We start from the raw sequence: 17,396 nt of genomic DNA, 5'->3' as shown, positions 1-17,396 counted from the left end.
CCAGTTAATAAGTTTAAGAGTCAGTCAGGTTGAAATGGTTCATTAGGTAAGAACAGCACGACAAATTCAGCTCCGACAGTAAAAATATAACGCGATTCTTGCGCTCTGAGGCTGGATATTGTTGTGTTCAAGACCCTCAGCTTGACCTTTAATCACAGTGCTTTCTTTAAGAACCACACAGTGTTCGATTGTTCCTCCTTATCACACAGAAGAAGTGTTGGTGAGAGTTTTATATCGAAGTGTCCTGCGTCGATCTGAACAGCGGCTCAGTCTCTGCTGCCCCGGGCTGTGAGCGTCTGGCCTTCTGTGTGTATGCATGTGCCTGAGTGTTTATGGAGATACCAGTGTTTGTCCCATAATCCACAGTCTAAGCAGAGCTGCAGGGCGAGAGTTGCGCGGGTTCGTGTCCCTGAGGGATTTGGACATCGCGCGCCTCGGGGCACCTGGTCCAATCCGGCCCGGCAGGTCCAGTCCGACTCGGCAGCCAAAAGCCCGGGGCGAAATGAGGGATAATCCGAGGGTTTCTTCTCACCCAATGCGGGAGCTGATGCGACTAACCTTGTGCGCTTATCACACCCTTTACTGAAGAATTAACATGTTTAATGATTTGGTTTGTCGTCTTTGGCTTTGTCACACCAGCAAAAGTGCGAGCTAAGAGAATTACACGTCTTTGGAAGCGTTTTTGTCTCGAAGCACTTCTGCGAGAATTAACCAGACACAAAATGCTAAAGAAAACGTGTGTTTTACAAGGGATAACATTTCTGGTTTAACAAACAGGCTAACTACAGCTCATCTCAGCACAGTGGAAGAAGTAGAGGAATAATATGCCAGTTTAGGATATTGTTTAATCATACATTAACGTTTTAAGCGAATATCATTTAGTGATTCTCCGGCCGAAGTCTGTTGAGGTAATTCGCGCGCAACGGAATTTTTGGCGCCAATCGCAACCGTCAACCGTTTTAAATGTTTTAAACAACACTACATGTTTTGTGCTGTTTAAATCTATAATAAAGTGAAAAATTGCAGTACTTGGCTATGTTTTATCGGTTAACTGTCAGGTATAACGAAGCGTTTGAGAGGCATATTGCCATATTAACCTCTTCATGTGAACATTTGCTGTTCGTAGCGTCTGTTCATCCAAGTTTAATCTATTGAAACTATTTTAAAATTATACATACTTAAAGACCCCATGTTCTTGCTTTGACTTTAATTTGGGGGTTTAATGAGGACAGACTCAAGAAGAAAACATTAAACTCATCTGTCCTTTATCGTTGCGGTACTAAAACTGTCCTGATTTTAGGGACGAGCCTGAGAGTGAAAATATGGGTTGGTTGTTGATCCTGATAGCAGTGTTTTTTGATGTGACTCGGTGTGTCTTCACCCAGAAAACATCCAAAAAAATAAGAACAAGTCAAAAGCCACACTGTATAATGTAGGCAGCGGGACAGACTGCTGAGTGAGAAGATCCCGCTGGGCGCGAATAACGGCATCGGTGAGATTCTCCACCCGAGGAGATGAAGTGAGGCGCGGGTGTGCTGCAGGATGAAACGCCGCATTTCTCCCGGTGCGGAGCTGCTGTGCGCCCAAAATAAAGGGCAATATGACGCCGAACTTGAGTTAGTGAGAAACTACCACCGTTGTGACAACAAACACAAAACTGTATTTATATATGCATCAGCGCTTCTCTCATGAGATAGATTCAAACATTTCGACAGCTACTGTTTTAAAGGACCAACTTATATATATCAACTAGCCTTTTATTATTCTATTGTTCATTCCAGATTCTACTGGGCTAGTAATGAAATTCAATTTTTATTTGTGTAATTGTGACATATTTCATAAACGTAGGCAATTTTGTTGAAACGCGAACTTTCTAATTGTTTGAAAGCAGGGTATTTTACTCAAAAAAAAAAAAAAATGCTGGGTTGAAAATGGAGAAACCAGTGATTGGGTTGTTTTAACTCAACCTGCTGGGTAGTTTTATTTAACTCAACTATTGTTTAAAAATTGCTGTATTTCTTGCTTAAAATAAACCCAAAGTATGTTGGAAATTAACATTTATTAATGTGTTTTAAAAATGTTTAATGAATAATATTAAACAATAAACATTTATTAAATTGCTTAAATGTTCACCTTTTGATTTGTTGCCTCTAGTAGCCTATGTGTCTATTATTTTTAATTTCCAACCTATTTTGGGTTCATTTTAAGCCAGACATACAGTAATGCTTAATCAATAAATAAAACTGCCCAGCAAACATTTAACCCAACTGCTGGGTTTATCCATTCTCAACCCAACTTGGGTTGTTTTTAACCCAGCATTTTTTAGTGTGTTTTAATAGGCTGCTGCAACAGTTTAAGGCTTTTGAAGTTGCTTTTGTAGCACAATTCCAGAATAAAATTATTTGCAACTATAAAATTCTCAAGAAATCTATTCAAGGTGTTTAAAATGACATCAGGTTAAATCTGTATGGATGCATTAAACATTCCTCAACACGAGGGGGCAATATCAGTCACAATCATGTGTGACCATGTCCCTTCTCATGTGTGCCCTGAAAGATTTTCAACTCTCTTTCTTACCTCTCTCCTCTCACCCTTCCCTCCTCATGATGCAGTGTGACAGTGAAGATGCCCACAGCTCTCAACTGGCGTGGAAACAATCCGCTCGGACAGAGAGTCGGGGGGATGCTGACCGCCTCGGGCTCCATGCATGATAGATAGATAGATAGATGATAGATAGATAGATAGATAGATAGATAGATAGATAGATAGATAGATAGATAGATAGATAGATAGATAGATAGATAGATAGATAGATAGATAGATAGATAGATAGATGGTTTGTTGAACATCACAACTTTATTCAGTTTTGGTTGTTTAACAGTAGGCTGTAGAGCTGAAGCCTGTTGGTTTGGGATCAGCTGCCTCGTCCGCATTAACCAGCTAATAAATATGAAAACAGAGGGTTTAAACTTTTATTCGTTTGCTGCTTGAAAGGATTATACCCCTCTATGGAGTCCCATGTAAATCTCGACACCTCATAATGGCCAATGTTGTCCCATAAAAATGTGCTGAACAAAGGCTCTTGAATGGGGGCTCTTTCACGCATAAGGGGGTTTTCACAGGACTTCATTGAGGGCGGCGCGACCACACCACGCCCCGCGATAATCTCTCTGCCGGGGAAGGCGCGCCTCAGAGCGGCAGGTGCGTGTGCCTGGCACGGGGGTCACAGGGCGGCCGGTGGTGGGGGAGCTCGCCATGTCAAATCCTCCCAGCTGCCGGTAGGAATTTTTTCAGAGGCTGTCACTTCCATTTAGCTTGCTCTTTTTCACCCCTTCAGATGAAGTGGTCCCTCTCGTGACCAGGTCCTGTGGACGCCCTCTGCCACTTAACAAAAGCAAAGCGCCGCTAAACGACGACAGGACCGAACAATGAATTCAACCTGGCCCGCTCTCAGCACCGTGAAATTGCAGATTAAACCGAGAAAGCGGTGCCGGTGACACCGGCGTTGAGTTTCTTCAAGAATGCAAATGTGGGAATTGCAATGTTGAACACGCTCTGACCATATTCCCTCATGCAACCTTTGTTCAGAATCAAAGTTTTGACTAGATAAAGCGTGAAGACATGAATATATTTCAGTGAGTGTGGCAAGTCGTTTTAACATTTTTACTAAACTGAAATACACAGTATATTTGGGACAGTTACAATATTATTTCAGTTTACATTGCATTGCTTTTTTACTTGTCATGAAAGTCAGAATGGCTGATAAAAATCTTACTAAGAATGTTACTACCCCCAGAAAATAGTTGGGTTATTTAAAAGCCCTGTCAGTGGGTTGTTTTAACCCAGCGGTTGGGTTAAATGTTTATCCAACCTGCTGGGTAGTTTTATTAACTCAACTTTAAAAATGTTTAAAAAAGGGACTATTTCTTGCTTAAAATGAACCCAAAGTATGTTGGAAATGAACATTTATTAATAAGTTTAAAGAATAATAATTAAACAATAAACATATATCAAATTGCTTATTAATAAATGTTCACCTTCTCATTATTATTGTTTCCTCTAGTAATTATGTGTCTTATTTTTATTTTTCAACCTATGTTGGGTTCATTTTAAGCCAGACATATAGTCATTTTTAAACGTTATTTGAGTTCAATAAAACTGTCCAGCAAACATTTAACTCAATCGCTGGGTTTGTTCATTTTCAACCCAACTTGGGTTGTTTTTAACCCAGCATGTTTTAGATTGTAGTAACAATTTGAATACACACTAAATGGGTCTTTCCGAGTTTTCTACAAAACTTGAATAGATTAGTATCGATTTAATAACTAAAAATATAAAGAAGTCTGTCTAAATCAAAGAGTTCAAGCCATAATTTGATAACTTGTCACTTTAGTGAGGGGAAAGAGTTTAAAATGATGTAGTGAAATTGAAGAAAGATACCAGTCTTGGTTGGGGTTAAAAATATAGTAAAATAAAAATAGGTACAAAGTTTTTTTGTAGGTATAGCTGTTAAAACATCTTTTTAACCATCACACACACACACACACACACACACACACACACACACACACACACAGTGTTCTGAACCTTTTATCTCACAGTAGATTGACATTTCTCCTGCACCGATTGAACAAAAAGCATGAATACTATTAATTTGCTCTGCTTCCCTTATGCAGCACATATATTCTTAATCTGAGTTCAAAACATGTCCTGCTCTTAACAAACCAGCCTTGGGCTACGAGTCCATAATCCCCGAACTCAGACGAGTCCCTCCGGAGCCGGTAACGCTCGACTCTCCGGCTGAAGAATTGATCTCAAATTAGGACAAGAGAGCAAGTGAACCATCCTTTTATCTGGACGCAGCAGAAATCCTGCCAAATGCCATGTGTATTACAGTGCTCAAGTTTATGTTCAAATGATGGGAAACAAATTTTTCGATACTTGTTAATGAGTTCAAACTAAATGAAAATGAAATGGCAGATATTCCAAAGTCGGAATAATCCTTTAAACAGCCGGGGGCCCCAATTACAGCTTATATATGTGCAGCAGTGCGCAGCGTGTGTCTCACAGTCGCTGAGAGGGCAGAGAATTGAGCCAACAACAACCAGACACAAACCAGATGCAGACGAGAGCCGGGCTGCTGGTGCCTAAATAAAGACAGAGAGGTGTACAGATTTACAGAACAGATAATAGATGCGGGAACGTGCGCATGATGTATGTCACAGTGTGAGAGAGAGTATTAGTCAGAGCGCTGGGGCCCGGAGGCGATTCCTGTGTGTGCCTGCGATAAAGGGGGAACTGGAGGAAGTGAGGGAGGGTGGGGGAGCGAGAGAGAGAGAGAGAGAGAGATGAACTGAAGGATGGCTGAGGGGTGGGGGGGGGGAGTCAGAGACAGAGAGAAGTTGAAGGGGGAAAACAGAGTGAACAACCAGCAGAGCTCCGAGCTTCATGATGCTGTCAAGATTCCTGGATTTTGTCCCCATCGGGTTCTCTCTCTCTCTCTCTCTCTCTCTCTCTCTCTCTCTCTCTCTCTCTCTCTCTCTCTCTCTCTTTCTGCCCCTTTTCCTCACATGAAAAGAGGGGAAGAGTGTCTTGGCAGGGTAATTAAGAATGGCCTCTAAACACAGAAGTATGGCAGGAACACTCCAGATGAAAGTAAATGATTAAAATAATTACAGGCGCAGAGCTGACGAGCCGGAGTGCGGGGTGGCCGCCGGACATTTGTCGGTAATTAGATAATTAATCTGAATGCAAATGATGAGTCCTAACGAAGCAGTCAGGCTGAACCAGTGACAACTACTGAAAGAGAGAAATACTTTCATCACATGGAGCGATTCACAGTTTTCCAGCCCAAAAAAGTCAAACGTTACAGTAAAACTCGTAAGGGTTCCGTGAGTCCATCAGCGGCTCGTTATATGGATTTAGTTTTGATCAAGTAGTTTAATTTTATGAATCAAGCAGATTGTAACACTTTATCCGTAGAAAAACTGACATGAACGTTATGAAAGACATTTCTCCTTATATGAGCTTTTTGTTATCTCAAGAACCCTAGAATAGTGTCACACTCTCAGACAAAAGAAGATATTATTTTTCTCACTGAGTGTGTGTGTGTGTGTGTGTGTGTGTGTGTGTGTGTGTGTGTGTGTGTGTGTGTGTGTGTGTGTGTGTGTGTAGGACATATGCTCTGTAAACCCTAATGTTGTCTTTAAATAATCAAGTAATCTTGACTAAACATTAGATTTGCATTTGGGACCAGTAACTCAAAAATAAAAGCTATTAACTTATTTACCTACAAAATACATAAACTTAATATTTCAAGTGTTATGAACTCAAAATCAGAATTAAAGGTGATAAAGAGGATCTTTTCGTCGACTGAGAATCCAAAGACTGTTACTGAGTTTTTGAAATGAGCGCATGCGTAAGAACACCCCCACAGCTCATTTCGAGGGAACGCCTCCCAAAACTCGTGCAGTATCGAGTATCGGAACACGAGTGTTTACCGCCGGCATTCGCTGTGTCGTGTTCATGGATTCATTATGTCGGACTCGCCGCAGGTAACTCATAATCTGCAGTTGTTACTCCTGTCTCCTGACAAAAACACTGCATGCTGCGCCTGTGGAGTGTGGAAAGTTACTGGAGCGCGCACGTCTCTCACAAGGAACGTCACGGCAGTGATTGACAAGCCAGAGGGCCAATCGTTTACGCGATTGGCTGATGTTTTTAAGGCCCTACCTCGTGCATATATTATGTATATTAATAGTATTACTTTCAGTGCACCTAATAAATAGTCTTTTATCAGTTAGTAAAGACAGTTTCAAGTAATTTTACAAAAATGTATAAAACAAAACATCCTCTTTAGCACCTTTAATTAAAATAGCTCCTCTGATTGGCCATTCAAGGAGTTCTGCCTGACAACAAGAGAAAAAGTTCATTTTTTACCTGAATAAATTTAATTGTTTTCAGAATGAACAGATTTATGCTGATTCTACGCAATGATTCTAATGAAAATAGTTAATAATAAACTATCTTGATATTTAAATATATATATATATATATATTGCAATTTGATTACATATTTTAGAGCTTTATAATTTAAGATTTGACTAATTTCCTTATATTACTCCCTTATATTTGTGATCCTGTAATATTGTCAGATAATTTCTGTCACTGTCCACGAACAGGTTGACGACACGTGACGGGGGCGCACGCTCGCGCTCTCTGATGACGTGTGAACAGCGCGCCGCTGAGGATCTCCATTGAGCTTTTGCTGTGTAATATCTGACAGAGCTGCTGTGCTAGTGCTGCTGAACGGAGAGTGTTTGATAGACTCAGTCTGAATATGGAGTACTTGATCGGGATCCAGGGGCCGGACTTTGTGCTGGTGGCGGCGGATAATGTGGCGGCGAGCAGCATCATCCAGATGAAACACGGTGAGTTTGAGCTGAAGTAGCGAGTTAGCTTCTCACTGACCGACACAACCGAGAGTTATTCACCGGCCAGATGCTGCAGAACACAGCCATAACCACATTTCACTGATTAATCATCTCTGTTTTAATTTCCTCTGAATGTTCTTCACCTCTGAATAATGATTAGAAGCTTTAGCTGATGTAGCTTCTGTGCTAACACTGAACTGATTTACATATTAATATATTCAAATATAACAGAGTTCTCAGAGTGTTACACTTCCTTTAGACTCACTTTACTACACTTTACTAACTTTATTACACTTTATTACACTCTAACATGAGCAGCACTTCAGTTATTGTGTGATTGTCCTCGAGTGTCAGGATGAGTTTGCGCTTCACTTCTGAAAGTGAAAGTAAGAGTGTGTTCACACACACACACACACACACTTACACACACACACACACACACACACACTTATACACACACACACACACTTACACACACACACACACTTACACACACACACACACTTACACACACACACACACTCACACACACACTTACACACACACACACACACACACACACTTACACACACACACACACTCACACTCACACACACACTTACACACACTCACACACACACTTACACACACTCACACACACACTTACACACACACACACACACTCACACTCACACACACACTTACACTCACACACTCACACACACACACACACTCACACACACACTTACACACTCACACACACACTTACACACACACACTCACACACACACACACACTTACACTCACACACACACACACACACACACACACACACACACACACACACACACACCCCCACACACACACACACACACACACACACACACTCACACACACACTTACACACACACACTCACACTCACACACACACTTACACTCACACACTCACACACACTTACACACACACACTCACACTCACACACACACTTACACACTCACACACACACTTACACACACACACACACACACACACACACACTTACACACACACACACACACACACACACACACACACACACACACACACACACACTTACACACACACACACACACACACACACACACACACACACACACACACACACACACACACACACACACACACACACACACACACACACACACACACACACACACACACACACACACACACACACACACACACACACACACACACACACACACACACACACACACACACACACACACACACACACTTACACACACACACTTACACACACACACACACACACACACACACACACTTACACACACACACACACACACACACACACACACACACACACACACACACACACACACACACACACACACACACACACACACACACACACACACACACACACACACACACTTACACACACACACACACACACACACACACACACACACACACACACACACACACACACACACACACACACACACTTACAGATACACACTCACTCACACACTCACTCAAACACACACACTCACACACTTACACGAACACACACTCAAACACACACACACACACACACACACACACACACATATATTACGAAAGCTTGTTTCTGCTTGTTTATTGTCCAAGAACAGCGTTTCTCTCCCTCTAATGTCACCAACTTCCGACAAACATCTGCAGTATCAAATAATGTTTATCGTAAACTAAAGGCTATTGGCTGATTCTGCCGCATCAGGATTATGATAATATGTCGATACAGGAGACTTTAAGAGAAGAGCAGCACCTGAGATCCAGTAACACGCTCCAGATTAAGATTCCCTGTGATGTTTTCTGACCAGATTATGACAAGATGTTCAAGCTGAGCGAGAAGATCCTGCTGCTGTGTGTGGGAGAAGCCGGAGACACCGTACAGTTCGCAGAATACATCCAGAAGAACGTCCAGCTTTACAAAATGAGAAATGGTAAACGTTCATTTTTCTAATTTTTGTGATGGAAAGTATTTTGAAGTTTCTGAACGTTATTGACATGAACTTCTGGAATAAAGTTAATTTCAGTCTCCAGTTCTGAAGATTTCTTGGGCATGTTTTTCTCTTTTAACAAACACTTAATGTTGTTTGTCTCAGATCTCTGATAGTGTTTCTGTTGTTTTCTGGATTAATCCTGGTGGTTCTTCCTCTTTCCTCAGGATATGAGCTCAGTCCAGCTGCTGCTGCCAACTTCACCAGGAAGAACCTCGCAGATTACCTGCGGAGTCGGGTGCGTACAGAACCGCTCCAATTGGACAACAATACATGATCTTTCAGTAGATGCACATAATGTAGATCAGCGACTCCCAATCTGGGATACGTCAAGAACGGATCAATCCTCCAGTTACTTGTAAAACGATCAAACATCACAGAAGCACCGTATTTAAAGCCGCCGTGTGCAAACGTACAAATGCATTAATCGGAGCGTTAGTCAAGAAAAAAGGAATTGTAAAATATTATTACAGTAACTGTTTTCTAATTTAATATATTTTAAAAAGTCATTTATTCCAGTCATGATCCTTCAGAAATCATTCCAATATGATGATTTGGTGCTCAGGAAACATTTATCATGCTGAAAACACTTTTTTTACTACAAAAAAACTACATTTTTTTCGGATTCTTTAATGAGTCGAACATCATTTATTTGAAATATAAATGTTTTGTAACATTATAAATGTATTTACTGCAACTTTTGCAGTTTAAGAGTACACTATATTAATAAGTTACTATATTAATATGTCATTTATTCCTGTGATCAAAGCTGAATTTTCAGCATCATTACTCCAGTCTTCAGTGTCACATGATCCTTCAGAAATCATTCTGATATGATGATTTGATGCTCAAGAAACTTTTATGATTATTATCAGTGTTGAAAACAGTTGTGCTGCTTCACTACCACTCAAATTTAAATGATTTAATTGTTACAATTTAAATTTAATCATGCAAATAATTTTATTCAGCATGAAATCTTGAACTTTCTATTCATAAAAGAATCCTGAAAAAAGTCACTATAAAAATCACTATTAATATGTGAGCAGAAAATCTGCATAAAAATAAAGTAAAACATACACTTTCTTTGAAAAACTAAAATCTGCATGTTTGTTTTTATACTAAAATCCTCCTGATATATCATATATATATATATATATATATATATATAATATACACACACATCTCTGTCCTTTTGTAGAGAGCAGAGAGAGTAGATCTGAACGCAACCGGTGTAAAGTGTGCTCAGAAACAGATGCCAGTGTGTTTTGAATGTGTGGATGTGATATCAAGGTGACAGAGGTCGTCGACACCTGCGCCTCCTCTGTAATGTGATCCTGCTTATAAGATACATTCCCCAAATGTGTGTGTGTGTGTGTGTGTGTGTTAAACTCAGGGCAACATAGAGTGCACCCATCTGTGTAAAAATGGGCTTGTCGCCATCCTGCCTCTTTTGTCTGCTAGTGTGTGTGTTAATTTGTTAGGAAGAGTGTAACTGCCTCCTGTCACAATAACAGAGTGGAGAAAATGATTACAAAAAACAATTAGAGCGAGCCAAAAGGGGGGTGAGGGGGGCGTCTCAGGGGTGAAGAAGTGCTACAAGTTCATAAATCTAAATCCGAACGCCAGAGCGAGTCCGGTTCAGTATTGTTCCTCGAACGAGAGTTTGACTAACGCACGTTCTTCACAAACTGCCTTAATCCTCCATGTGTAAAACACTCAAGGGTTTTGCTTCCGCAGATTCTTCTTTAAAATAAGCATTATGGGTAGTAGTACAACCTTGTGTATTATTTAACCCATGCTCAAACCCTTGGGGATGTTTAAATGAGAGCGATGTCAAGGACCAGGTTTCTAAAAAAACAACTGGGCCTTTGGGGCTTCCCTGGAGTGGCTCCGCAGACGGATCTTCACGGAGAGAGAGAGGCGGCAGATGCTCAGATCGAGTCCGGCGTACGGTTCTGAACTCTGAACGCGTTTTATGTGTTGAGCTTTTTATTTTATGTGTCCAGCATCCCCTCAAGCTCTCCGCAGACTCGTCCAGCAACAGTTTTCCATCGCTGGCACACATGAAACACTGTTGGCCGCCCGACACACTGGCACAAATAATTACTGGTGCCATATTGCGAGGCATTCCCCTGTTCCGCTACAGATGAACAATTAATACGGCAGATTGGGCAGAGATGCCAAAGAGGAGAACGTGTCCTGGGGCGGCGGGAGCGAACCGCACAGAAGATGAAAGCGGAAGCCGGGACGAGCGAATGATCCGAGCTTTTGTTCAGTGTCGCTCGGATTGTTTGGGACTCGGTGGCGTTTGGAGCGCAGACAGGTGTTGAGTTGGAGCGGAGGGGTGGGTGACACTCGGGGGAATTTCAACTCAAATCTTGTCTTGCTCCTCCAAACCCTCCCTGCTGGGAGTGAAGCATATTGCACAGGTGAGCTTCTCTAGGGGGTGTTTACTTACGCAAACGGCCCGCCGAGAGCAGGGGACGGCCCAGATCAGATTAAAGCCTCTCCGGTGAGCTGCTGTAGTCTCATCCCCGCCGAGAGGAGCTGGACGCTGTGAATCACTTCTACACTCTTATAAATAAAGGGGTTTTTCACAGCGATGCCCGTGAAGAGCCATTTTGGGTTCCCTGAAGAACCTTTCAGTGATCCGGCTGTTTTTTGAGTGTGTGAAGAACATTTTAATGATTTAATGAGCCTTTTCTACTGTAAAGAAATGTAAAGGTTTCCGTGGATATTAAAGGTTCTTCATGTTAGTACTGTAGATTATTTTTCGTGTTCTGAACACAAATGAAAATCTTGGAATTAAATCGATTAGTGTTTCGTTTTTGCTACGCCAAACAGAATTGCGAAAACAACAAATACATTTTCTTCAGAAACAGTGATAGTTTTTTTAAATTAATGTTTATTAATAATTTGAATCAGTTTTTTTTGCTTTTATTTTAATTTTATTTAAAGAAATTGTTTTGTCAGTTTTAATAGTTTTATATGTCTATATAGTTTTTATAATTTTTTTTAAATTTCAGTTTATTTTAGTTACACAAAAGAAAATGAGAAATGTTGCTTTCATTTCAGATCACATTTATTTTATTAAATGTTAAATATTATTTTATGGTTTTAGTTATCATAATAACCCAGATCCCTGATGTGTTCTTATTCCAGAATCCGTTCATGTGTGTCTCAGTAGGGAAGAAAACACTATCGCCGCTTCCGTTTCTTGCCGACTTTAAGCGTGCTTGTCAAAACTGAAGTGTACTTCGGTCACTAGTTGAGCGTGAAGTTGACATGTCAGGCCTTTGAGAACGAATCTCTTGGGCTTTAACATGAAATGAATCTTATCATTGTAAAAATGACACGCTTCACCTTTAAATCCACCCGGTGGCACTAATTTTGGCCGAATGTGGATTGAAATCTGCCTGTCTGAGAAACGCGGGGGAAAGTGAATGTGGTTTGAGATGGAGCGAGCGTGAGCGCGATAGAGGACTAAGAGAAGTTTAATGAGAGCTGGCACTGCTCCAGGGCGGAGAGAGGAGGTGGGTAGTGCTCGCGGCAGCAGGGGTGCCGTCTTCCTGCAGATGTCACACTGCTGGTGACACCACGACCCCCCCAGACCGCTCCGCTCCGCTCCACACCCCCTCCACTTCACTCCCCTTTCTCGGCTGTTTCACACCCCTCCCTCTGCTCTCTCTCTCCCTCCGTCTTCTCCTGTTGGAGTTAAAGTTTGGCTGTTGTTGGGGTTTTCGATCAGATTCTTTGATTCTGTGCTCGATTTGTTTCATTTTATTTTCAAATGGTTTCAAGTATTTCCCAGCCAGTCGATTCCCTACAAATCTGTGCTGGTCTGTTTTTCTCTCATAATAAAATAGACTCAGATCAGTATTATTACACTGTCCTAACCAGACGCGATCAGATTCCAGCGACTATTTGTCCGTCCACACCAGGCATGAGATGTGAGTCACAACCAAATCAATCCGAAATCTCAGCCAATCAGAAGAGCGTGTGGGCGGAGTCTGGGCTCGTTCACACAGAACATGTCTTTGCATCTAAAAACACGAGACGCAGCGCTCAGGAACGCGCTTTTGAGATGTGATTCAATAACGAACAAATAAAACATTTGCCATGCCAACTTGCTACTGTAAACACAACGCTTGCCCCGCCTCTGACTTCTTCTGATTGGTCCACTGTTTTGGAACTGACATTGATGAGCGGCGCTGTGTGTAAAAGTTGAAATTCTTTTAACTTGACACACCCTCTTAAAAACGCGGCGTTCGTGTGAGACGCTACACGAGACACGAGACGTGAGCGCAACAGTCATGTACGTCCGTCTAGTGTGTGTTTACATAGAAAAACAATGGAAAAGTAACGCTTTGGAAGAGAAACGCATTCTGTGTGAACGACCCCAACCTCTCCAGCGCACTGCACTCGCAGCTGATCCCAAATCACAGCCAATCAGAAGAGCGTGTGGGCGGAGTCTCTCTCAAGCGCACTGCACTCGCAGCTGATCCCAAATCACAGCCAATCAGAAGAGCGTGTGGGCGGAGTCTCTCTCCAGCGCACTGCACTCGCAGCTGATCCCAAATCACAGCCAATCAGAAGAGCGTGTGGGCGGAGTCTCTCTCAAGCGCACTGCACTCGCAGCTGATCCCAAATCACAGCCAATCAGAAGAGCGTGTGGGCGGAGTCTCTCTCCAGCGCACTGCACTCGCAGCTGATCCCAAATCACAGCCAATCAGAAGAGCGTGTGGGCGGAGTCTCTCTCCAGCGCACTGCACTCGCAGCTGATCCCAAATCACAGCCAATCAGAAGAGCGTGTGGGCGGAGTCTCTCAAGCGCACTGCACTCGCAGCTGATCCCAAATCACAGCCAATCAGAAGAGCGTGTGGGCGGAGTCTCTCTCCAGCGCACTGCACTCGCAGCTGATCCCAAATCACAGCCAATCAGAAGAGCGTGTGGGCGGAGTCTCTCAAGCGCACTGCACTCGCAGCTAATCCCAAATCACAGCCAATCAGAAGAGCGTGTGGGCGGAGTCTCTCTCCAGCGCACTGCACTCGCAGCTGATCCCAAATCACAGCCAATCAGAAGAGCGTGTGGGCGGAGTCTCTCAAGCGCACTGCACTCGCAGCTGATCCCAAATCACAGCCAATCAGAAGAGCGTGTGGGCGGAGTCTCTCAAGCGCACTGCACTCGCAGCTGATCCCAAATCACAGCCAATCAGAAGAGCGTGTGGGCGGAGTCTCTCCAGCGCACTGCACTCGCAGCTGATCCCAAATCACAGCCAATCAGAAGAGCGTGTGGGCGGAGTCTCTCTCCAGCGCACTGCACTCGCAGCTGATCCCAAATCACAGCCAATCAGAAGAGCGTGTGGGCGGAGTCTCTCTCAAGCGCACTGCACTCGCAGCTGATCCCAAATCACAGCCAATCAGAAGAGCGTGTGGGCGGAGTCTCTCTCAAGCGCACTGCACTCGCAGCTGATCCCAAATCACAGCCAATCAGAAGAGCGTGTGGGCGGAGTCTCTCTCAAGCGCACTGCACTCGCAGCTGATCCCAAATCACAGCCAATCAGAAGAGCGTGTGGGCGGAGTCTCTCTCCAGCGCACTGCACTCGCAGCTGATCCCAAATCACAGCCAATCAGAAGAGCGTGTGGGCGGAGTCTCTCAAGCGCACTGCACTCGCAGCTAATCCCAAATCACAGCCAATCAGAAGAGCGTGTGGGCGGAGTCTCTCTCCAGCGCACTGCACTCGCAGCTGATCCCAAATCACAGCCAATCAGAAGAGCGTGTGGGCGGAGTCTCTCTCCAGCGCACTGCACTCGCAACTAATCCAAAATCACAGCCAATCAGAAGTGTGTGGGCGGAGTCTCTCTCCAGCGCAACTGAATCGATCCAAAATGTCGCGTCTGGTTTGGACGTGTGATAAGCTGGTTCATGTACAGTCACTCTTTATCACAAATAAACCCCTTCAGGACGTCACAAGACCCGTCACCTCACTGACTCTTGTTCCGCATTTAGGATTTTTGCAATAGTGATAAAAATAAATTCTCTCTCTCTCTTAGACTCCGTACCATGTGAACCTGCTCCTGGCAGGATACGATGAAGCCGACGGTCCAGGACTTTATTATATGGATCACCTGTCAGCTCTCGCCAAAGCTCCCTTCGCCGCACACGGATACGGTGCCTTCCTCACCCTCTCCATCCTGGACCGATACTACAGACCAGGTGATTGTACTGTTATTAATGGCTGTGTAATCATCATTAGTTTATTTATCGAACTCTAAACCAGTTTTTCTATTCTTCTCGCTCCAGATCTGACTCGTGAGGAGGCTGTGGATCTGCTGAAGAAGTGTTTAGAGGAGGTACGTTGTTCATCCATGTCATTTCATCATTACTGATTTATCCCATGAAAATTTACTTAAACTACCATTCAAAATTTTAAGGGTCAGTATTTTTGTTTTTTTGAAAGTCTCTTCTGCTCAAAAATACAGTAAAACAGTGAAATATTATTCCAGTGTAAATCAGTTTTCTATGTGAATATACACTAACGCTCAAAAGTTTGGGATCGGTAAGATTTTTAATGTTTTTAAAAGAAGTTTTGTCTGTTCACCAATTAATTAAATCACTTAATTTATTTAATTAAAAATGCAGTCAAAACTGTAATATTGTGAAAAATTATTACAATTTAAAATAACTGTTTTCTATTTGAATATATTTTACAAAGTAATTTATTCCTGTGATCAAAGCTGAATTTTCAGCATCATTACTCCAGTCTTCAGTGTCACATGATCCTTCAGAAATCATTCTGATATGATGATTTGATGCTCAAGAAACATTCATGATTATTATCAGTGCTGAAATCAGTTGTGCTGCTTCACATTTCTGCAGAAAAGTTCAAAAGAACAGCATTTATTTGAAGTATAAATCTTTTGTAAATATCTTCAGTCACCTTTGATCAATTTAATGCATTCTTGCTCACTAAAAGTATTAATTTATGACCCCGATATTTGGTACAGTAGTCGAGCAGCGCTCACATGTTCTTCAGAAAGCGTATAAATCCTTCCCTTCTGCTTCGGTGGGTTACGCTAACCACTTCTGAGCTATTTTGATCACGTTTGCGAGCTTTTCTAACTGTTTTGGTTTCACCAACAGCTCAACAAACGCTTCATCCTGAACCTGCCTTCTTTCACCGTCCGTTTGATCGACAAAGACGGCATCCACGACATGGAGAAGCTTCCCGTTGGCGCCAAATGAGCAGCTTCTGTTATTCCCTCTAGTCACTCTTTTGTACTGCAAATGTAACCCTCTGTGCTCTAATAAAACATTGACCGCCTGTTAACGATGTGGTCTTGTGTTCTGATGTTGAGTAAAACCGAAATCTTCTCGCACACAAACTCTGTTTCTGTTTCAGAGGAGAAGAGGAACGGCGTGCACCTTTGGATGTGTGCTTGTTTCCTCACTGCTTTGTACACAAGTGTTTTTGCACTCGTCTGCGCGTCTCTCTCTCCTCCACAGACAGGTGATTAATAAACATTAAACAATCCCTCTCTCCTGAACACACCGGAATCTGAAGGGACGAGCAGCATATGTTCGCCTGCAGGCAGAGAGAAATGCAGAGCAGCCCTGCTGAGTGTCAGAGAGACGAGAGGCAGGAGGGAGGGGTCACGGCGCGGGGGATTGACACTCGGGATGGGTGTGTGTGTGTGTGTGTGAGAGCCGGCAGGGGGGCAGGTATGGAGACGGAGGGCCCCTGAGCAGACGAAGAAAGGTAGAGTGACAGATGGGGTGAGAGCAGCAGAAGAGCCGAGCAACTGTTTAGCTGCGTTCAGCGGCCGCGGTGATCGCCGGCCCCTCGGGGCTCGCGGTCAGGACTGTTTTATCTCAGAGGTAATTCTGCAGGATTTGCCACTGTGTCACATTGAGGTTTCGGCTTGGGTTAATGTCACCCTG

The 17,396-nt window shown here is 43.0% G+C and overlaps 1 protein-coding gene across 1 annotated transcript; it reads left to right on the top strand.

Annotated features, from left to right (window-relative positions):
- Positions 1-7,214: 7,214 nt before the first annotated feature.
- Positions 7,215-16,805, top strand: psmb2 (proteasome 20S subunit beta 2). Its single transcript, XM_067361321.1, has 6 exons — positions 7,215-7,430; positions 9,276-9,398; positions 9,623-9,693; positions 15,509-15,671; positions 15,759-15,808; positions 16,599-16,805. The coding sequence occupies exons 1-6, from the start codon at positions 7,340-7,342 to the stop codon at positions 16,698-16,700; spliced, it is 600 nt and encodes a 199-aa protein (XP_067217422.1). The 5' UTR covers positions 7,215-7,339; the 3' UTR covers positions 16,701-16,805.
- Positions 16,806-17,396: the final 591 nt, after the last annotated feature.

The sequence above is a fragment of the Chanodichthys erythropterus genome, chromosome 15 (assembly GCF_024489055.1).
Source record: "Chanodichthys erythropterus isolate Z2021 chromosome 15, ASM2448905v1, whole genome shotgun sequence".
NCBI classification, from domain to species: Eukaryota; Metazoa; Chordata; class Actinopteri; order Cypriniformes; family Xenocyprididae; genus Chanodichthys; species Chanodichthys erythropterus.
This window is presented reverse-complemented; position numbering and strand designations above follow the sequence as displayed.

What these genes read in the sequence shown, in the direction of transcription:
- psmb2 (XM_067361321.1), top strand. Translation starts at nt 7,340, where the DNA reads ATGGAGTACTTGATCGGGATCCAGGGGCCGGACTTTGTGCTGGTGGCG. An exon ending in CAGATTACCTGCGGAGTCGG is followed by an intron (nt 9,694 to 15,508) that starts GTGCGTACAGAA and finishes TCTCTCTCTTAG; the next exon opens with ACTCCGTACCATGTGAACCT. An exon ending in GGACCGATACTACAGACCAG is followed by an intron (nt 15,672 to 15,758) that starts GTGATTGTACTG and finishes TTCTCGCTCCAG; the next exon opens with ATCTGACTCGTGAGGAGGCT.